Source organism: Balearica regulorum, chromosome 15, assembly GCF_011004875.1.
Source record: "Balearica regulorum gibbericeps isolate bBalReg1 chromosome 15, bBalReg1.pri, whole genome shotgun sequence".
NCBI classification, from domain to species: domain Eukaryota; kingdom Metazoa; phylum Chordata; class Aves; order Gruiformes; family Gruidae; genus Balearica; species Balearica regulorum.
In genome coordinates, this window is record NC_046198.1 from 11,479,286 (window position 1) to 11,501,660 (window position 22,375).

At 48.6% G+C, this 22,375-nt stretch overlaps 1 protein-coding gene and 1 pseudogene across 4 annotated transcripts in view; one reads left to right on the forward strand and one right to left on the reverse strand.

The window, feature by feature from the left end:
- Positions 1 to 2,262: 2,262 nt before the first annotated feature.
- Positions 2,263 to 4,144, reverse strand: LOC142603971 (urotensin-2 receptor-like; annotated as a pseudogene).
- Positions 4,145 to 4,882: 738 nt separating this feature from the next.
- RNF216 (ring finger protein 216) overlaps positions 4,883 to 22,375 on the forward strand; it is an 81,555-nt gene continuing 64,062 nt past the window's right edge. The window contains exons 1-3 of one of the 4 annotated variants that reach the window (XM_075768078.1): positions 4,883 to 5,781; positions 20,635 to 20,763; positions 21,926 to 22,056. In XM_075768078.1, coding sequence (XP_075624193.1) covers positions 20,697 to 20,763; positions 21,926 to 22,056 — 198 coding nt within the window. In that variant the 5' untranslated portion in view covers positions 4,883 to 5,781; positions 20,635 to 20,696. Of the gene's footprint in view, positions 5,782 to 7,476; positions 7,501 to 19,433; positions 19,612 to 20,634; positions 20,764 to 21,925; positions 22,057 to 22,375 lie in introns of those variants that run through there. The other 3 variants (XM_075768076.1, XM_075768079.1, XM_075768077.1) reach the window with 3 other exon arrangements.

The window sequence follows — 22,375 nt, forward strand, 5'->3', positions numbered from 1 at the left end:
AACAACAGGAAAATGTTGCTGTTAGTAAAAATTCAGTAGCATTACAAAATAAAAAGTAGTGATTTGTTGGACAGACCCAGAGTTGAGTGCAATGAAGCTGTCCTGGTGGTAGCAGTGGCTGGGCTCACGGATGTTCAGCGTCTGTTCTCTCACAAAACTGGCTCACGCTGCTCTGAGCACCAGCGTCGCTGCGGTGGGGTCCTGGTAGCAGACTCAGCTGATTTAACAGATATGTATAGACTGCCCAGGTACAACTCCTTTCGAGGTAGAACACATCGTTTCATTCAGTCCTCAACTGATTAATTACCAGCCTTAACCTCTTTCCCTTTTTACTTTGTCATTTGTCTTGTTATTTTGGGAAAAATCTCAGTTTTCAGGAAACAAACTGGTAATTCCTGCCCTTAATGAGAGTTGGAGAAAGACTCGTTAATGCTGATGAATCTCTGCTTTCCTGTATTTTTCCTAATTAGTAGTGTGTGGCAGGGGGAGGAAGATGGATACGAGCATGAGGAGGGTGCTGGCAGTGACTGGTGTGTGCTGCCGCAGAGCCTTCCCTCTCTAGAGCTGGAAACTAGGATTTCTTTAATCTGCATATTTGGGGTTTTTTTTAAAAAGGGGCGGGGAGCAATTCAAGAATTTTTTTATTCTTTGAGTAACTTCACAATATGATCACTATGAGCAAATGATTCATGAGGAGCTGGATTCATCCTCCTGCCTCGTTTCAGCCAGCAGCAGGGATTTGAACAACTTCTGCTTCATTTGGAGCAAGAAATGCTGTTGGTCCTTCAGTGCTCTGTCAAACACTGGTCCTGCTTTGTGTTTCTTTAATAAACGCCTTTTTGGGGAAGTATTCCTGATTTCTGGTATTCTTTTGAAGAGCAAAAGAGGATTCCTGTATCTGCCCCAGTGGCTGTGGATGCTGTGGAGGGGTTGCTGTAGGACTTCTGCACTATGTGAACTTTTTGAAAACATGATAAAAAAATATTTCTCTTAAGAAATCTTACAGAGCTCAAGTAATTGACTCTCTCTTTTATGGAAGCTTGGCAAGTCAATTAAATTCCTCAAGTTAAATTTTCCAGCCTCTGCCTCTTCCTGCCAGACTACGAGCAGGAGCACTGGTCTCGTAGCGGCAATTTCGTTTCTGATTTATGATGATGCTCCTGTGTCCTGGGCGCTCTGCCTGCGTGGGGAAAGACAACCCCGCCCACTGCCATGTGCTTAAAAAAGGCACGTCAGAGTGGGGTTTAATTCACAAACCAACCTCTTTACGGTTTGCTGCCTCCCTCTCACGTCCCTTTTCAGTCTGTTTTCACGTGTGGCTTTTAGGATAAAACTAAAACCCCAAAGCTTTGCCAATAAATAGTCACGGATGAAACGCTTTCAGGTGTGGGGAGGGATGGGGGAGAGGATGCTGCCTCTCTTTCTGATCATATTAATTTGAAACAAGATCGAACGAGATCAGAAGGGGGTTATATATTTATATAACACAGTCTCACAACTACTTGCTGGCAGAATGATGCAAACACCCCCCACCTCTCCTGCGGACCCTCTCCCAGCCTTGGCCGCAGCGTTATTGTGTTGCTTATATCCCTCTAGAGAATCAGAGCCCCTGACGTGGGACCGGGGTGCTGCTGTGTTGCAGCGTAAATAAAGAAAACCTGTGTGGAGAGCTCACGGCTGGATGGAAGATGACGGGAGGAGGTTTAGGCATCAGCAGGTTGAGGACAGATGTTTTCTTGCACCACAACCTGGCTTTTATGGCCTGCGGAGGAGGAGTGTTCCGGGGTGGGTAAGCGTGGCTCTGCGGGAGAGTCGTGCCAAGCTCGCTGATCTCTGTCCCAGATTCGGAAGCAGTTGGCACCCGAGACGGAGGTCAGGCTGCGGCTGGAAACCATATGGCTGAGCCAGGGCAGTCCCTGCGCAGGGAGGGGGGAGAAATGTTCCTGGAGGGCTGGGGGGGCCCTGGCACTGGTCGTGGTATTTGGCTGGATTTTAGAACAAGAGTTGTGAGAGAGACCACCTGGACGTGGTGATGAGGCTGAAAAGATAAGCAACGTGAGTCTTGCTGGTCCAACCCAGTAGCCCTGGTCAGAGAGCTACCGCACATTGCATCTTCCTGGGCAGGTGCAAAGCGTTTGGTCTGGGAGATTTTGAAATTAAATTTTAATTAGATGCTGATTAAATGAGTCCAGCCGCCTCCCCTGATTCCAGTCTTGCACGCAGCCAGGCAACACTTGCCATCGAAGTCCCGTAAGTGTTGGGTCCGGGAGCGTCCGGCAGAGCCCCAGAGCGGGGTCCCGACCTGAGACAGCTGCTGGCCGAGGGGGACATAGAATGTCCTGCGTGGCTCCACGTCACTTCACCTCCACAGGCATCAATGGCCGCGGGGTGGGGGTGACAACAGGATGGTGTCCCCCAGCACCCACAGGCATTGCTCAGAGTGGGGACCCCTGTGCTGGAGCTCCTTATGCCTCTGCTTTTTGCTGGAAATCCAAAATTTGCTGAAATTTCATCCCCTTTTTGCAGGATGGAGGAGTTGGTGGCACGTGGGCAGCGTGCGAGGATGGTCTGTGGGGAGCCCTGGGCAAGCGGCTCCTCTCAAAGGGGTTGGCTGAAATGATCTGGAAAAGTGGGAGCCCGGAGCCCCAATTCCCCCTGGGAAATTGTTTTTCAAACTAATCTGGCAATAAACTAGTTTTCAATAGAGCTCCTAGATAAAAACTTCACTGCGAGAAAGACGTTTAGCAAAAGGCTCAGGATGAGTTCAGTGATCAGAGCCGCCCCGCTGCAGGGGAGCCGACTTTTACCCTGTTATTTGTTACCGCACTCGGTATCTCTTACGGCCTCACGCAGGCGGCAGCAGCGCCGCGTCCCCCGGCAGAAGGGCTTAACCCGACCGCACACCGGTGTGCAACACGGGCACCCGCCTCTCCCAGGGAGCACCCGTCCTCCCCCGGGAGCCGGGCTGTGAGGTTTGGAGAGCAGCGTGTAGAGGAAGGGGTTGAGGCAGTTGTTGCCGTAGGCCAGGCAGGTGATGAGGAAGGCGATGGAGGTGACGGTGGTGCCACCCCGGTTCCCCTGCTCGTACCAGTAGGTGCTGAAGAGCTGCCACAGCCAGAAGGGCAGGAAGTGAGCACGGTGCTGAAGATCGTACGCAGGACCTTCTGCCTGGGACAGTGGCTGGTTCCAGCAGCGCTGAGAACAAGAGCCAGCTTGGTGTACAAGCAGCAGGTGATGATGCCTGGGGTGAGGATGATGCAGGTGTTGAAGAGGATGGTGAGATACCCCACCTGGCTAGGTCCCCGTCTGTCACATGAGGTGGTACGTACACTTGGTCAACCCGTCACAGTGGCTGGTGCGCAGGTTGATGAGGATCACGGTGGGGAGGGTGAGGAGGAAGGCCACCAGCCACACCAGGCAGGTGACTGCCCGCCAGCGGTCCCTTGACCTATGCAGAACGTCCAGAGGCCTGATGATGGCCAGGTAGTGCTGGGTGCTCGCGATGATGAGGATGAAGATGCTGGTGTGCGTGGTGAGGAGGTCAAGGCTGAAGAGGATCCTGCAGCCCAGGTCTCCGAGGTACTAGTCCCACATGAAGGCGACGGCGGGTAAGTACAGGAGATCGGCCAGGGCCAAAGCAACGATGTACACGCACATGGAGCTGGTGCACCTCGTGGGGATGGTGGTGACTGCCAGCGTGTAGATGTTTCCCACCACCTCAACGACACCCATGGTGGCCAGAATGCAGCCAAGGAGGTGACCACGAGGTCGCTGGTGCTTTCAGAAGAGGTGTTGGGCTGGCTGATGGCATTTTCGGGGTGGCAGGACACTGAGATGCATGTGCTCAGCTCCATCCTGCCTCACCAAGAGCTGTCCCAAGGAGCTCTTCTGGAGGCAATCCTGAGCTGCAGGAGTGGGAGCTGCTGGCTGAAATGTCCCGGCGGTGGGCCGGCAGCAGGACGGGGCAGCAGCTCTCTGCTCCGGCAAGCACCGCTCTCCCCGGCGCTGCCTGGAAAAGCCATTTGCCTTCCCCGTGTGCACCGGGGGGGGGGGGACCAGCCTCAGCACCGGCGGGGTTTGTCCCTCTGCCCTCGCAGCCGGGGTGCCAGGATGCCCCAGCCACCCACCAGCCCTTCCCGCTGCCTCGGGCACCTGCCCTGCTCCTTCCTCAGCGTGCACTGCTGCAGACAGAGCATTTTCTATGCAATTTGGTTTTAATTACTATTCTTTTTTATTCTTCCCCATCTCCCGGGTGTCTCCAGGTCTGGGGTGCTGGGTTGACCTGGGGCTGGGAGGTGTCGTGGGAGCGGGACGTGGCCCAGCCGTTGCCCTCCCCGGGGGGCTCAGCTCCCCGTAACCAGGTATCAAAGGAGAAATTAATGTCATCAAAAATTCACAGCGGTGTCTTGTCCCCAGAGCTGTTCTGTCCCGCGGCGAGGCCAGGGGTGGGGTGAGGGGGGGAGGGCTGCTGGATTTTAGGGGCTTCGGGGATGGGAACCAGCCCCCACCAATCTGGTGCTGCACTCCCCTCCAAGCAGAGCACGCCATGGGGACCTGCCCCCCCCCCCCCAGCACCCCATAAGGACCTGCCCCCCCCCCAGCACCCCACGGGGACCTGCCCCCCCCCAGCACCCCATAAGGACCTGCCCCCCCCCAGCACCCCACGGGGACCTGCCCCCTCCCCCACAGCACCCCACGGGGACCTGCCCCCCCCCCCAGCACCCCACGGGGACCTGACCCCCCCAGGAAACACGTGCAGCCCCCGCCCCGCCCCTTCCCCTCAGGCCCCGCCCCCTCCCCGAAACCACCGCCCGCCCGGAAGGGGGTGGGGCGGGGCCGCCTGGAGGACCGCCCTACACCCGCCTCTATGGTAGGTTTGGCCGAGACGGGACCGTTCGGGCCGCCCGTCTCTCCCTCGTCGCTCTCCGCTCCCCGCCGCTCCTCTCTATGGTGCGGGGCGGTGCGGTCACGTGGCGCGGGCAGGCCGGAAGGAGCCGGGCAGCGGCGGCTAAATGAAGCGGGGCCGGAGGGGCGGCGCGGGGGTGGACGGGTTCGGTGAGTGCCGGTCGTGGGGCTCCCGCGGGCTGTGGCGCGGTTTCCGCGTCCCGGGCGGTGCTCGGGGGGAAAGAACGGCGGTAGCTAGGCGGCGCGGGTAGGGCCTCGTTCCGGCCGCTGAGGCTCCTCGCCTCGTCCCGTGGGCCTCGCCTGCCCCCTCGGCGGGGGGCTCGGTCGCTGTCCCCGGCTGGGGTCCTGCCCCGCCTGTCCCTCCCTCAGGGCCGGGGTCCCCCCGCCCTGGGCCGGGTCCTTCCTCCCCCCCTTCCCCTCAGGGCCCGGTTCTTCCCCTCGCTCAGGGCCGGGGTCGCTCCCCTCCGGTCCCTTCTTCCCCTTCCCCGCGGGGTCGGGGGCCGGTTCCCCTGAGGCCCTCAGCCGCCCTCCCGGCCCTGGGGTCCTGGCTGCAGTCCCGTGCGTGTCCCCCAGTAGGAGGTGAGGGGGGCGGGGGACACCCGGGTGCAGTTTCCCGGCGCTGCTCTCCGTGGGCTCCCTGCACCGGCTCGTTTCGGGTACCCGGGGCCGTGCGTTCGTGCGCAGGAAGAAAAATAGCGTCGGTTCCGGAGCTGGTGGGGGAAGGCGGATCTAAGCTTGTTCTTTGCTTCTGACCCTCGTCTTGTTGTGGAAACACTGGGTGCCGTTGGGACATCTTGACATTTCAGGCATCTGCTGTAGGAGCTGCTGCAGGAAAGAAACCCAAAACACAGCTGTCCTTGGAGTTGAGGGATCTGTGTAAGAGATACTCCTCCTCTTTCCCCTGCTCTCTATTGATTTGAGTGCCAGCTCAGCTCGGTGGGAGAGAGCAAACGCTGGAAGTGCTAATGTGTACAGCGTTTATAAAACAGAGGTGTCTGATGGGTGTTTCTGCCTCTGGAGCTGCGCTCGGTCCCCCAAACGGCTGGAGGAAGGTCAGGTGTTCACACAGAGTATTTGGAGACCGAAGAGTCGCAGCGAAGTTGGTGTGTGTGTGAGGAGGGGAGTGTGAGCTCACCCAGGCAGCGTTCCCGCACACCGGTCTGGGATGGGTGAAATGTAGGTTGGGTTAAAAAGTCGCTGGCGGCTCGTGGCTCCGTTGGCTTTGCAGCTGCGCTCACTGGAACCCCTGTGCAGACATTGGGCTGACAACGGCCACTCATACTTGGGAGGTTTTTCTTTCCATCTCACCTTCACTTTATGACCTGAAGCATTGTCTTTGAATGTCTTCTAATACCTTATCTTACAGTCTTATTGAAAAATACTTATACCAGAAACATAGCTTTCACATGAATAAATTTAGTTGTTGATGTTTCTTTTCAGCTTTCTTACTGCTTGTCAAGCAAGGTTCAGTTTCTTACACAAAGTGTTACAGTTTGGTCACTGTTCTGAGACCTCTGATGCTTTAAAAAAGAAAAGCTAATGTTCCTGCTGTGCACTTTTATTCCCATTATCGAGGTGTAATGCTGAAGGACTATAGCTCGGTTGTCCATGTACTTTTCACAGTGTCTCTTGTGTTTCTTTTCCAGCTGACTGCCCTACAGAACAGCAGACTCTTCCTGCTTTGTTTTGGGCAGCAATTCTAAAAGCGATAGCTAATTGCCTTGGTGGCTGAAAGGCATGGGCAGCATTAGTGCTAAGACCAACGAGCAGATCCCTGTTTCTGTATTCTCCCCTGTAATGGTTGGTTCCTCTTACAATTTCTGCTATCTGAATTGACATACTTTGGAGCTGTTGCAGGTTTTGAGCACTAGCAATGGAGGAGAAGGTAGGCGTCCCCGGTCAGGTGGATAGACTGGACTTTGTGTGCTCAGTTATAAATTGGCTGCCTCCTGTTTCCAGAGAGGATGGCATGAGAGCTTTTTCCCCCCAGCGACCTGTTTGGAAGGTGAGGGGGATGTTTGAGACCCATCGCTTTGCAGACCCAAACCTTGAGCAGGTTCTGGTAGGTTCCTGTACACGTACTGTGCCGTAGGAGCCTGCAGCACAAACCGTATGGTGGGCCTCATTTTCTTTAGGACTAGCAGAATTGCAGGGATAGCTTTTAATTACAGAACTGTGGGATTTATGGCTTTAATCTGAGCTTTTCATTTCTAGGATGAAAGCTGTGCAAAAATTCCACTGCCTTACATCAGGCCTTTCAATATTGTAAACATCTTAATAGATGTCATGTGCTGGGTGTCTGCGTGGTGTGACTAGATGTTAATAAACAATCATCTTGACAGGAGTTTGTGCCTGGAATACCAAGATTTGCGAAAGGACTCAGACCCATTTCCTGAAGAAGATCTGTAGAGACATTCAGCCTGCTTGATAGTGCTGCATTTTAGTAACGGGCCTTCTTCCATCTCTTTTTCTTTCCTTCCTAGGATGTTTTCCTGTTGGCCTGGCTGCAGGCATCCTTCTTGGGCAGCTGCGTAAGTCAGGGCACGAATAACAGTTCCTGGAAGAGCAGTTGGGGCAGGCCTTACTGATGATAAGGTACTTTCTGGTTTCCAGGAGGGTGCTGGCAGCCTGTTCCTGGGCTTGTGTTTCAGAAGCTGCCTTGGAAGTCCAAATTCCTGGGTAGTCCACGCTTTGTCTGCCTGAGAATGCAGTGGGCGTTACTGCCGCCGGCAAGCTACGATTGCTGGCGGTGTGGCTTGGGCTTTGAAATCAGACACAAATCGCTAAAAAGTCCTGTGGCAAAAATAGGTGGAGTGAGTGCGCAACTCCGGCGACTTCAGTGCAGCTGGAGGGAGGCAGGAAGGGTGTCTCGGGGGCCAGGAGCTGATTAGCAAGCCAGAGTAGCACCAACCCCAGCACGCAAGAGACGTGGAGCCCTTTGGGTGTTTTTTTAGTGCCTGTTGGAAGAAGCTCCCATTCATTAATTTGGAATGGGTGTCTTAATTTTATTTATTTCTTTTTAAAGTCATTGTGAGTGGTTTACTGTGTCATAGCGCCGGCAGCTCGGCGCAGCAATGGGCGTTGAGGCTTGCCACCGGCTGCATTCTTTTCGGGACAGTCAGAACTGCGCCGCTAATTCTTCTCGTCAGAAGCTTGGTGTTTTCCTGCACGTGGATTTGGTCTGGAGATATTTTAAGTCTCCATTTAAATTATTGAATTCAGACATCTCCTTAACTACTTAAAGGAGAGGCGCTAATAGTCTCGAAGTCTGTATGCACGCTAAAATAATAGCATTTTGTATTGCTATTGGTAGATGGGTGGGCTTTTCAAGCTGCTACATGTAACTTTAATTACTCTCAGTAGGATCTGTCCCCAGTGGGGTAGGTGCCTTTTTTTTTTTAATACAGTGAGCAGTGGAAGGTGTGAAACATGGCGCTGACTCGAGACACTAGCTATCTTCCAGTAGCAGCCCAGGAGATAAGGTTATCTGTGTATTGACGTGGTAGTTTCTGTGTTTGAAATTGAGCTAAATGGTGTCCTGATGAGCATTGGTCTGGTGAGAAGCAGAGTAGTTTTGTTTTAAGCAGGTTACTGGGATGGGGAAATTGGGGAGGGGGTAGGGAGGGAGAACAGCAAAAAGAGAAAAAGGCCACTTAGCAGTGTCCTGGTGGTTTGAGTAAGTTATCCTTGCCAAAGCACTGAGATGTGAGATAATAAGGAATGCTTTACTGAGCTGGGATAATCTCACTCTCAGCAGCCTTCGTGTGGCTTTTATAGAATTTCAGGTTTATTTTGGAGTATCTCAGGAGTGATGTTTTTCCTCTGGGTCAGTGCTTAAGAGCTTGTGGTGGTTTTAAATTCATAATGATCCTCAAGAAAGCTTAATTCCTGAGGACTAGAAATCATTCCTGCTGAATGACACCTCTCTCCTAATTGCCAGCGCTGCTGTGGTTCCTTCCCTGTGTTCGTGAGGGGAACTGTCAGTGTCTGATTAGGTGGAAAAAGCACTTTGGGGAAAGATTTCAACACTGGGAAGCTGCTACCCCAAGTCATGATGCCATCTTGCAGTGTTTCTGACCCAAGTCAGGGGGAGTTTAAAGTGTGGCTTCCTTGCTGGCTTTGGGGGAGCCCGACTCCTTTGCTGATGCCGACGGTGTCTGTCTGTTCACGGGGTGACTTTTGGAGGCTGTTGTCGTCACTCATAACGAGAAGCGAAGTTGATGAGCTGAAATAAGTCTGGGAGCATATGTAGGTGTCAGGGTGACCTGAAATGGTTTCACTTGGCTTCTGAGGATGAGTGTTGTTTTGCTCGCACTAGGTCTGCTTACCTCTGTAAGGAGGCCAAGCTACTGTTTGAGTTGTTTAGATAAACATTTGGACAAGGTCTGTAGAGGCATCACGTGATATCACTCTGTAGTACAAGGTGATCAGGAGTTGTACTAGCTAGAATCTTTGTTTGGGGAATAGAAGGATGGAAAATGGCCTCAAGTAATATATTTTGTCTAAAGCACTTCTCTCACAAGGTTTCTGTACTCCTTTGTCAATACTGACCTGTTCTTACCAAGCTGTGCGCACTGTTATTGCTGTTGCTCGATTGAAGACAGGCAGACAGACAGACTGGCTTTTTTGCAGCCTTTGCAAAACCAGAATTAGGAACAGATTTACACTTCTACTTCCAAATGCAATCCCAAGATGTGATGCATTTTTATGTTTGATGGAGGGGCAGAGGGAAACCTCTCTTACAGATCATTTTTGCTTGAAGGTACCTGAAGTCTGGTAGCGGAAGGAGTGCTTACCCACATAACCCTGGCAAATACAAAATGTTGTTGGATAAACATGTTACAGTGGGATACCAGAGAGGAACAGGGAGCGATGTTGACAGCTGCCTGCAGCAGAGCAGTGATGCTGCCTAGAAGACTTTCCTCGTCTCCCTGCTCTCTCTGGAGTGTGCTGTAATGCAATTTGAGGAAGATGACAGCAGCAGCATAATGGAGAGGCAGGAAAAGAAGCTTTTTCTCCCTTACAAGAAACCAGCAGTGTAGGGCGTTTCATACCTCCCCTGCTGCTAGGATTTCCAGCTACAGATGAAGACTGGCAAGACCCATTAGCAGTAACTTGGCTAGCATAAATAGTTCATGTCCTCTTTATATATTGTTAAACCGGAATCCTATTGTAGTGGAGCAGGCTTCATTGTGTATAAACTAGGAGGTGCCCTTGGATCAGCCAGGACTAGCACAGACCAGCTTGCAACGGCTGGAATGCACCTCTGACTTGAACACAGTGTCTGAAGAGTGCTCCTCAGCTTAATGTTTTTCTGTTTGTTTAGCAGTTTGTGGCTGCTTTTACTGACCCTCCGTCCCAGATGGTTAAATAATCTGTTTGATGATGTACTGTTGCAACACCCAGGAAAAGAATTTATATTCTGCTATGTGAAGGCTTAAATAGTGTTGGACGCTTGACTGCGATGACTAAGGGGTAGGCACACAAATTTGCAGCCTGAAGACAGTCGTGTCCTTAGCAAATGGTCTGACTGCAGCCTGTGTAACCTCTTAGCTGTGGCCTGTAGTGGCTTTTGTAGCCTTGCATATGTAAAATGTTTATTTCCCTTGGGGTGAAATTGTTAGGTGCCTTGCAGTCTCCTAAATCTGCGTGACTGTGGACTGAGGAATTAATGTGCAGTGCCGCTTCCCTTGCGATTTTAGCTGACCAGCTGATAACTCATTCATTTGTGAACTTTAATAGGCTCAGGAAAGAATAATGCTGGATGTGGAGCATGTCTAAATCTGGCCATGATCTGATTTCACTGTTACCAGTCGTGATGTAGCAGTATGCTTACCTCAAATACAACCACCTTGCTTTTCTGCTATTTTAACACATTCTGCTTAAGCCCTGCGATGGCCACTGCCACGTGGCGTGGATGAAGTCAGACTGGACAACTGTCATGAGCCTGGAAGGCTGCCCTCAGTTTCTGCTGCTGAGAGCCTGCTTGCTGGGCTGGAATTGCTTGGCCGTAAGGCTAACGCGTGGCTGCAAACAAATAAAACGTGGTTTTACAAAAGCAGTTGCTGGCTGGCTTGAAAATCTTGTAACAGCTGGTCATCTGTTGTGCTTGAGCAGTACGGGTGTAGTTACCCTTCTTCAGATGGGTTGGTGACAGTCCTTCTCGTGCAGCAGTAGTTGGGTGCAATAGGCACCTTATTTTTTACCCTTTCCGGTAAATCAGTGCAGAGCATAGATGTGCTACTCAGGTATTGCATGTGCCTTACAAGGTGTCTATCGATATGTTACTCTCAGTGCTTAAGACAGTTTAAGACTCATTTCACTGTGGATTGAACTCAGCCTGTTGGCTCAGTATGGCTCTAAGCTGTCTCTTGTACGTGTTTAAGCCCTTCCATTAATGTGTAAAAGTATCTTTCAAAAGCGGTGCCTGATCTGGGACTAGGGGCACGTATAGTTTGAGTGCTAGTTTGGCATCTTGGCTGTGATTACATAGTGTCAACCATTAGGCTGTAGTTTAAGATCATCTCTCTTCTTGCAGTTTATTTTAGCATCTTCTTTCTGTTCTCTGAGCTATGCTGTGGTGGATATGTGAGGAGAGAAGGTAGCTGGTCTGAATTCTACAAAAAAGTTTTCCAGGGCATTTCTTTTCAAAGCTGCAACGAATGCTGGTGGAGCTCAGTGTGTGAGGAGGTGACAAGCTGTGGTGTGGGAACATGACTGTCTTAAGCAGGTATTGCAGTGAAACCCTTCTTAAACATGAAGCTACAGCTTCTGGCCACTGACCTTTGAAATTATAGCAAGTGCAGATGCTTAACGTGGCTCAAAAAAGGGTACGGCTGTCATAACCAGAATAGATGACCTGTGAAGTCATTCTTCTTGGAAGTTCCTAATTCTGGGATGTTTGGCACCTAGAATGGTTGGTGGCAAACTTTTATGTTGATACTTCTAAAAGTACTGTGTAGATTGACACAAAAACCTTCCTTTTTGCTAAGGTGGGCTACTGCATTAAGTTGGGGTTTTTTTACTTCTGTGCCACTTCAGGATCAAGTCTTAGCTGTTATATTGTCAGCAGCTTTGTGAAATGAGGTGAGGTGTGCTTTGCAGACTGCAGTCATCCTTGAAAGCAAAGCTTCTTGTCATAGGTTCAGGTCACATTTAAAATAAAATTTAAAAAATTCCCCCTTTCTTTCCACACTTGGTCCTGGTGATGCATTATGGTTTTTTTCTGGAACACAGCTTCCCAAGTGCAGCTTAGATTGTTGTTTCCAGAGTGGATCTGCTGGGCAGCAGCTTAACATCCAGGATGCCATTGCAACCTATCAATCCTTCATGATTTTAAACTCCTCTGCATGTTATTGCAACTAAAACTAACTCTTTGTGCTTTCCAGCCCTCTTGACTTTGCTCTAGTGATTCCCTCGCCGCCGCTTGTAATGGCAGTTTGCTGGTTGCGTGCAGCCTGTCTCTCTTCCTCCTGCTCCCGGTGCCCCCTGCGCACAGGGCTGTGAGCAGAGCAGCCTGCTGGTTGCTCATCGATGTGAATGTCAGTGCCAGAGCCTGTCTTGGGGTTCCTCCAACCAGCAACCTTAAATGCCTTTATTTCTCTCTTTCCTCTCCAGTGAAAACCAGTGCTAAGATGGTAACTTGAAGGTTCCTGCAGATGTGCATCCAACTTGTTAAATAACTTCTTAAAAGGTTGCACTTGGTTTTCTTTGTTCTGTTATACCTTTTAAAGGTGACATTCAGGATCCCTTAAAAAAGGAAAGGAAAAAAGGAGGAAAAAAAAATGCTATGGATTGGGAAAGGAAATGCTGTGTCCTTTCTCCTGGAGAGCTCTATGAAGTACAAGTAACAGAGGAGCACTCACATATATCCTGGGGCACGTAGGGCATTTCTCCTGTGCTTTTCTGCATGGCCACTGGGTTGATGGGGAAGAGAAGACAGTTGCAATTAACGGTATGTAGAGCCCTGTTAGGTGTGTGCAGCCTGGCAGTCCGTGGAGTCCGGCTCTTTCAGACACCGGTGGGGTTAATAACGGCGCTGCTCAGAGGAAGGAGCCTCTGCCCTCTTCTCTTGAGGTACATGTGAGTTCGGGGCAGGAAAACTGGAAGTAAAACTCGCTCTAGGAGTGGCAAAGCTGCAAATCACATGGTTCCATGTGTTTTTCAGTTTGTCCCCACCCTTATACCGCAAAATCAGAACAAAACAGTTCTTTAAAATGATGGTTTGGGAAATAGGCTGTGAGCCCAAAGAGGTTGGGTTTGTGTGTATGTGCTGCCGTAGCTACGTGCTGAGCTGCTAGTTAATGTTTGAGTTGTTGCTTGGACATGAAATGCCAAGCTGACACCTGTGTTTGTGATGTGGGAGGGAGGGTTTGGATTTTGGGGATGGTACTGTATTATCCTACACATGCCAGCAGTCTGAGGCCAGTGGAGTGGTACCCTTTACAGGAGCTAACTGCAGAGATGCTTCCTTCCCCCTCAAAGCCTTGGATTTCTGCTTTGCTCTCAAAATGTGCTGCTCAGGGCAATGGCATTAACTCCCCTTTCCACCCAGGCTTCTCAAATTTAACCTTTTCTTTTCTTTTTTTTTTTTTTTTTCTTTTTAGGGCTCAATTTGACAGGGGAGGCAAATGATGGATCCAAAGCTCCCCACCTCTATGCCAAGTGTGGGGTTTTTTTTACATATCTCAAAATTAGCAGCTTCGTGCTGGTCAGAGAGACGTGACAATACGGAGCCCTGTTATTTAGCGGAAGGACTGATGGGAGTCGTGGGAAGGCACTTTAGTGTCCAGCAGTTGGCCTTGATGCCAGTCATCAGGGAATAGCTTGAAAGCATCAGAAGCTTTCAATTGTGTTGAATTAGTAGTTGTCAATTTTTGGAAAACAAGTACATATGTTTTGAAGCATTAGAGAAGATTACATTTTAGAGACAAGCTCACAGAGCAGAAATTGGTTTCACTAGGAAAACTGGTATCATTGTAGGTGGCCAGCTGTTAGATGAATAAGATGAAACTGGACAGATTTCTTTCCTCTTGTACTTTGTGTACATATAGGTGCAATAAAAATGGAGATTGGGTATTTTAAAAAATTACGATTAAGTGATACTGTCACCTTAATGGAACAACAAACTGCAAGTGAGGTTGATTAAAAGTGTTGTGATGTACAGACAGTTGAGATGTTTCCTGTAAGTCCTAAGCTGACTTGCAAATGGGGAAGTATAGTTAGGGATTTGAACCCAAATAATCCTTAAAAATCTGCTCTCTTAATTGCTCCTGACTAACCAATTCGTGTTAGATTGGAGCAGTGATGCATAGGTGTAGCTCACACCCTGTTAATCTGTAGCCTCTCTTTTCAAAGTATCTTCCGATGTGTTCTTGGTAACACCACTGAGAAGTGACTGCAGAAATGCACGGCAGAGCTCTGCACGAAGCTACAACATGTGGTCCTTGTTCTGGCACAAGCAGGATTTTAGTAAAGCCAGACAGCCCCACGTTAGCGAGCTTGTAGTTTGCTTTTCCTCGATGCAGTGATCACTAAGCACTCTGTGGTTATCCACAGCTCACATCAATGGTAAGCCTTGGTGGAAAGGGCATTGCTCGCTGCGGTGCGTGTTTCACGGTGCAGCTTTTCTTTTTAGGTAGCAGTGTGTGAGGAATAGGGAACTTTTGTGATATAACTAGAAGTTGTGATTGCTGCCAGAGAAGCTTGAAGACTCCCTGTCCCTCTTCTCCATCTTAATAATGTCCTAGCCTGGAGTACTGCTGCTGAAGCCAGTTATGCTGCTGGTCTGGCTGCAGAAATCGTGGGTGCTGAGATATTTTCTGAACAATGTGTGTGTTGGTCATCTTGTATGTATGGGGAGGTAAACATTCAGCTTTGATTTACTTGCCACAAAATGCTTCTAGTGTTATGTTTTGGTGTGATGAAATTAATTCTTTGGCTTGCTGCAGTAGAACTGTTACGTGGCTCTTAAGTGAACGATTTTTTCCTCCATTCAGCTTATGTTCCTTAATTATTTTTTTTTCTCAGATATCCGGAATCCTGTCTTCTCAGAGGGCGTATGTGTGTGTCCAAAATCATTTGGTAAACCAAGCCAGCTGCTAATGTCTTGTGAAACACTTAGGGAGTGTTTTAAAACTTGCAAGCCAATTCTGTTATTTTCTAGTATGTTGTTCCTCTTCAGCACATGCTATGGGTCCAAAAATTGGTGGCAGAGCTATGTGGATGCAGTTGTTGTAAGTCTACCCCCTATTCTGTGCTCTGAAGAGGAGCTTTTATGTGATATCTGTAGCTGATTGTGCTGTTGCCTTTGCAAACTGGGCTGCCGCTGGAAACCAGGTGGTCTTGCTTTTTTGTTTTAGGGTGGCAGGCCTCCATGCAAACCTGCTCAGCAGAAGCTGTGCTGCAGGTCCACGTTTCAACCTCTGGCTTTATTGCTTTGCAAGGTGCGATGCGGTGGTGGTAGCTGTCTCGTGCGTAGCGACTAGGATTTGTTTGTGCCTAGTGATTCTTGCTGGGCTTATGATCAGGGGATTTCTAATTTTCGGTTGGGATGATGCCGCTTAACATGATCAACCACTGTTAAACTCTCCCTGCTTTTGCTAAGTGACTGTTAGAAGGAGCTGCCCCCAGCGAACTGTGAACCCTTTGAAATGTTTCAATGAAATGCTTGACAGTGAGTCGGGCTGGTTTATTTCCCTTCTGTTGTGCTTCTGTTTTGTGGTGGGTTTTTTTAAGGGCTGAAATTTTAGCTTTTCATTTTACTGGTTGTCACAAGCCATGCATTATTCAAGTAGCTTCTCTTTGTTTTAGCAGCTTGAAACAAGCCAGAATTGCACCCTGCTCGCAGGCTACCAGAGACACGTTTGCTGCCTGCAGGCAGGAAGTGGGAGTTGATGCTCTTCTGTCAATGTAGGTGAACAACAGTGGTGGTGCTGTATTGGGGAGAGGCTAGAACACACAATGATTTGATGCTGCTGACATCTCTTTCAAGTTGCTCTTTACTTTTTTCTTCCCCCCTGCCCCCCCATTCGGTTGGGATTTCAATTCCTACCTCCCCTGCAGTGATTTCTCTCTAGTCCTGTTGCCTTGAGCTAAAGCCTGAAAGAGCACTTTGAGTCTAGTCCCATCTTGGGGATGTGGGAGTTTGAGATTTCAAATGCTGTAAATGGGGGGGGGGGGGGGGGGGGGGGGGGGGGGGGAAATACATTACACTGTGTCTGGGGGGGGGGTGTCCTCCCCTTGACTGTTGCTTTAAATTCCAGCACCATCTGAAGGTGCTCATTGTGGCACAAATGCAAGGTGGAGGGAGCAAATTTGAGTTCTGCTTGAATTACTGCAGTCCATAAATGCCTGCATATACTAGGAGCTTAAATACATATGCACAGTACCAGTGCTTGCTATTTTTAGGTTGGGCTAAAAATACGTAACGTGGTGTTTGCAGGGATTCTGAATGGGTTTTGGAAATCCTTGTGTAAGCGTTCTGTGTGTACCTGAGACCTGCTTCACCTCTTGGCAGCTGATCCGTCAACTCATAGTAGTGGTTGGGACCAGTGGTTTTGTAGACTATATTTTTGCGTGTATGAGAAGCTTGTTAGGAAATTACATGTGACTTCAACTGTCAGTCTGAGATCTAGTCGGTTCAGAGAACAGTTATACGTAAGTCCCTGATGGTCTCTGATTTTTTTTTTTCCAGTAGCTATTCTGTTAATGGATTCTTTTCCTCTCAAGTTACTGTAGGAAAAACCTTAACCGGGAGGATTTTATTGCCTGTGCAGAGTCATGAATCCATGAAGGAATGCAGAAAATGGAGGGGAGATTTGGTGGAACCACATCTTTAGTGTGGTGGCCTTCACTGCACTGTCAGTGGGTAGCTTCGAGGTCGTGACAAGAATTTTGTGTCACCTTGATATTGTATAGGGATTAAAGTCTCAAGTCCAGTTTGTGTGCTGTAGTGCAGATGGTGGGAGTTTTTAAGAAAAAAAAAAAAGCTTGCAAATGTTTATCTGCCTTCTGCAAGGTCTTTTTCTTTTCAGATGGTTCTAGTAGCCTGTCCTTGACTGTATTGTGAAAAAGCTGATGGTCAGGTTAGAGCTTGGTTGTAGGTAGCCTTATTCTTCACCTATAAATAGGCACTGAAATCACTGAGGTAGTGTGGGATAGCTTCTTTCCATCTGTCTTGCTTGCTTTTTATTATGGTGTTTATGTAGGGCAATACCCTAGGGTGGCTTTGATCTTGTTACTTCACATTCTTGGTGGCCTAGTGCTATAAACATGAATAAACTACTTATTCGTGCCACTAGATGGAACTGGCCCATGCTTACAGATATTTGTTTAAACTTGAGCTCTGTATTGAGTATTGACAAAATGAATTGCTAGCTCTTGGTGGAGGCTTGGCTTTTACCCTCAAAGCAGTGCTTTATTAAGCTGCTTGGGTTTGTATGCAGCCTGTTTTGAAATAGTAAAGTGGGACATTGCCAGTTCTTTCCAGGCTTGGCTTTTTTTTTTGTTATTGCCTTGACTGTGTATTACAGTTAATGATATTTATTATATTCCTGCTTTTTAAACCACTATGAGTCTTTTGGTGATGTGTGCACATCTTTCTCTTGTACGGGGGGGAAGACAGTCTGTTATCCTAAATTTAATTTCAGATTATTTCCTATACCTCTTTCTTGATACTCAAGGCTGAAGTGTGTAAGTTCCTCTCTATGGGAACTGGAGTTGCCTATGGAGAATGCGGTCCTGATGTTGGTCTTGTGGCTTATCCTTGTTGTTGGATGTGAACAGCTGTGGTTTAGCCAGCGTTGGACAAAGCACCATTTGAACTATTTGGGACAAGATTTTTTTTTTGTGACCGTGCCGAGCATTTCTGGTGTCGACCCGCCCACGCGCACACACATACCGAACTCTGCTAATGCATTGCATACCCCTGTGGGGGAGAAATATCCCAGCCACTTAGCTTTGCTCAGAGCAAATCTGAGCAGACACCTGTCTAGCTTCTGTCCGCATCGCTTGATGCTGCGAGGGCTGATTTGTGGCTTTCACAAACATCCTTATTCCTCCCCAGCCAGTCTTGGAGCAATCCTTTGCCAAGAGGTTCCTTTCCTGAGTGTGAGGCTGCGTGAAGGCAGCTGAGAGAAGACAGTTGCTAGCTGTGCAGGGGCTGTTGTAAGGAGTGCTTTGTAGGACCAACCTGCTGGGAAGCAGAAGTGGTTGGTGTAGGTACATGAGCTGGAGAGATCTGGGTGCCGCTTCTGGCTTTGCTGCTGGCCTGCTTGGTGGTCTCGGCCACGCTGGTCCTTTCCGTGCTTCCATTCCTCTATCTTTTAAGTGGCAAGAAGCATATTGATCTTGTTTTCTAAAGTACTGAGAGGGCTAAGGATGGAAGAATGCTATGCAGGACTAGGTGGTAGCTATTCAGGAGTACTAGGGAAAAATACAACTGTAATAATGTGGACGTGACCTTTTAAAAAGGACAGGGTTTTCACCAGGTATGCTTCCAGTGATCCAGCTACTGAGCTGTCACTCCAGCACCTGTCTGCAGTGATGAGAACAGTGCTATCGTGCTGTTCTGGCAAATAAAATAAGACTTTTTTGTTGCTTATAATGCAAAAACTGAAGAACCTAGCAGAAACACTCCTAAAAATCTTGCTTTTGAAGTGTTTTCAAAGCATCGATATGCCCATGATACTTTTGGAGCTGCTTACTGGAAATAGGGTGTGCTACTGAGGTTTCAGGGCTCAAATATAGGGGTAGTTGCATAGTTGTAGTTATGCTGGTTAGAAGAGGCCTCTGCAGTTCCCTAGCCCGATGTCCCACTCGAATTTGGACCATCACCAGTGCCTGGGACCAGGTGAGTCCTTGGCTTGGCAGTTTGTAGCCAAGCCTGGAAAACCTTCGTGGTGGAGGTTCCTTCTGGAGAAGGCTGCTTCAGGCACTGAGCCGTGCTGCTGGCACTCTTTCTGTGTGTTAAGCAAGCATCCTGCCCTGCAAACAGGGAGAATGCTGCTGCCTTGCTTGTTTATCCTGCTGCCTACGGTGCGAGGCTGTGGACCGTGTCTGCACAGGCTGTTCTGCAGCAGGAAGGTGTGCTCCTGCCCAAAGCCAGCCGACTCTCAGCACTGCCGTGCAGCATGCGCTTTCTGTGAAATGTGGCTTGGGTTTGGCTTTTTAAAGTGTTAAATTACACTTTTTATTTTTATTATTTTATCCTGTATTAAAATATTTTGAAGATGGTAATGACTAGTTCCTTGGAGGGGGGGTATAGGTGTAAGTATGTAGTATGCACCCGAACTGATTTCTTCATCTTGCTATCCTAGCTGCAAATCCTGTTCCCTGCAGAGGAGGTTAAGTAGAATTATTGAGGAGGAATTTACACTGCTCTTGTGCACAAGCAAACAGGATTTTATAGCAGACCCACCATCTTCTTCCAATTTATGCATCAGTAAATATTTAATAATACAGATTCCTCTGTGCTCTAATAATGAGATGAATACTTCTCAATAAAAAGACTTCCTTTCTCATTCCAGTGATCAAATTGTGGTCAGAGTTCCTGTACATATTCAGCTGCTCTGCGATAGCGGGAATTGAGAGCTGTAAGCTGACAGAGCATAAAATGGAAACCTACTGTTCAGGTTGCAGTGATTCTTCTGATCGCCTAATCCTGTTCAGGAGCCTCCAGCCGGCTCATTGTGCCTCTCAGAACAGGTGGGGGTAGTCCCAAAAGCTCAGTCCTGTGAAGGAACCTGATCCCTGTTGTGTTCTCTTTTCAGTTTGAGAGCAGGTGGCCTATCCTGGAATTTGTATCAAACCCTCATTGAGGAGGGGAGGTCTCCTTTAAGATAGCAGATGATGGCAAGAAAGCGTACTTTGTAAATGTGACTTGTTCCTGTGCTGGTTCACAGTGCGGGCACAAAACACGCACTTATATACTGCCCTGTCAGGGGTGCAGCTTCCTTCTGACGTGTCAACAGCATGGATGTTGTGGAAGTGAGCTCAAAGCATCTCTGCTCCCCCTGAAGTTGTGCCTCAGGTTGTCAGCACACAGGGGAATTCAGGGCGTGATGCTGGTGTCTCCATTTGAGCAGCACGGCTCGTTCCGCTGTTCAGCTCCTCGGCAGCTAGGCTGTTAGATCTGACCCATAATACTGGCTGTTCACCTCCGTGCTAGCATTTCCGCAGCACTTGTGTGTGGTATGACTTCATGGCATTAAGTGCGATAGGGGATGGCTGTAATGACGTCAACTGGTACGTTTGATTTGCAGGCTCACACGGTGTTGCCCTGTGGCAGCTCAGGCAAGCGGCTTTTGCTCCTCTCAACAGTAGCTGGTGGCAGAAACACCGCTATATGAGTCGATGCATCAGGTTTTTGCCACTTTGGAAACAGGAGATCCACATATGGGGAGGGTTTGAGTCCTGGCTGAACGGAATTGCACCCCCACACGTGCTTTCTGTGATTGCGGAGTTACAAGAATCTTCGTTTCTTCTCCAGAGAGGCTTCTTGGGCCTGATGGTACTCTTCAGTCTTAACTGTCGGAAGAGAAGACAACAGAAACATGTCTGCTTTTAGGTACTGAGAAGGTGGTACAGAAAAATATCCTCATGGAGGGGCTGTGCCGGGAGAGCCAGGAGAACCCCAAAATGTCTCGCGGCTTAATTGGGCTTGGGAAAGCCCAATTAAGGTGCTGCTGAGTTTGCCTTACTCTCTCATGTTCTTCTTTTGTCTTCTAGTTCCTCATGCGAGCCTAACTGCCATGCTTGGGCACTGACTCTTTCAGGTACAGCTGTTTAAAATGGCGGAGAGAGATGGAAATGAAGAAGTAATTAACTTGAACAGCTTCCGTAGTCACAGAGGGAAAGGTGAGTACCAATTTGTGCGTATTTCCGAAACTCTCTTTGTAAAATTCTGCTTACAAGCAGTGGGATTCATAGATACTAAACTTGCGGGAGTGTTGTTAATGGGAACCTGCTGGGGTCTGTTTTGCCGTGTCATACGCTGCTCTGTTACACTTACTTCACAGCCACCTACAGAAAATTCTCTCATTTTATGCTGACATGCAAAACATTTGGCTCTTGTCTGTCTTGTGTTGTACTGCCTTAAGGCATGTTGCTAACTTCTTGGGAACACCATGTAGAGGTATTTTAGCAGATCTGAGGGGCTTATGGTGTTCCACTCTTCTGAGGACCTCCTAGGAGAGAGGCTGGCTCTGCATTCATATCCCCATAGGGCTGTATGCGTTGGCACCCGTTCCTCCAAGAGTGGAATTCAAAATTATGCTTTCTGTGTATGCTTGAAAGGTGATAAATGAATACTCATGCTAAAGCATAAGCCAAATCGTTGTGTCAAATCATAGGGAGAGCATGGTTGTATGCTGTCTCTGCAGTACAGAAACCCTCTGTTTCTGGCTGGAGTGTCTCTCCTGCGTTCCAGCAGCTGTGTTCAGTAGCATCTGTATTCCACTCTTGACAAGCCTTGAGGGACAAGGTTGTCATCTAATAGCAGGATATCTTCTGCACCCACAGTCAGGGGCCCTATCTCAGTCTTGCATAAGGTACTGCTGCAAAGTCACGCTCTTTCAGAAGAGGCCAAATTGCACAGGGAACCTTATCTCTCTTCTAGAATGCACTGCACATTAATAAAAGAAAATGTATCATTCCTGAGATACAGGACTTCTCTGCAAAAATTAGGAAGTACTCCTGTACGTGGCTTGTTTGGAATAATTTTTGCGGCAGCTTGACTCATGCTGAAGTTTGGGATAGAAGAATCTCTGCGTGAGTGTCAGTGACTGTTTCATGCGTGTGCCATTGTGGTGAGCTATAGTTTCTGCAGGTGTTCTGTTCAGAGGGCCGAGGGAAGTAGGAGCGGCTGTAACAGCAACTTGCAGAGGAACTGGTGACCTTTGAGCATTTCTTCTTGCAATGCAAATGTGAAGATTGCTTTTTCATATGTTTCGGTGCTTGTGTCCTGTGATTTCAGTTATTTACCTTTAGCAAATAGCTAACTTTACTTGCTTTACTACAGACTGGATAAACCACAGGGACGAAGGTCTCATCACGATATCAGATTCCTCAGATGAAGAATTACCTTTGCTGGAAACGCCAACACAGCAGCAGCGTGAGGAAGATGACGATGATGTAGTCATCTTGGCAGAGGTCATTTTTCTTTCTTGTACTTGCCCTGCTTTATTCATGGCTTTTCTAGCCAACTCTTGTGCAAATACTGGATGCATTCCTTTGAGAGTCCTGTCCAGTTACAGTAATTTACTTAGGATGTCTGAAATGAATGCTGAAATGATGAGATTTTGCTGGCTTTAAGTGTTTAGTTGTATTTTGGGCTCAGGAGGGGAGAACTAGACTGTTAAACTCATTGTATTTAAAGTTCTACTTAACGAAGGCCATAGCTTCCATAAAGTTATTTATCTAAATGCAGAAAAGTGGAGTGCTTTGTAAGAGGACTTGACATTCTTCAGAA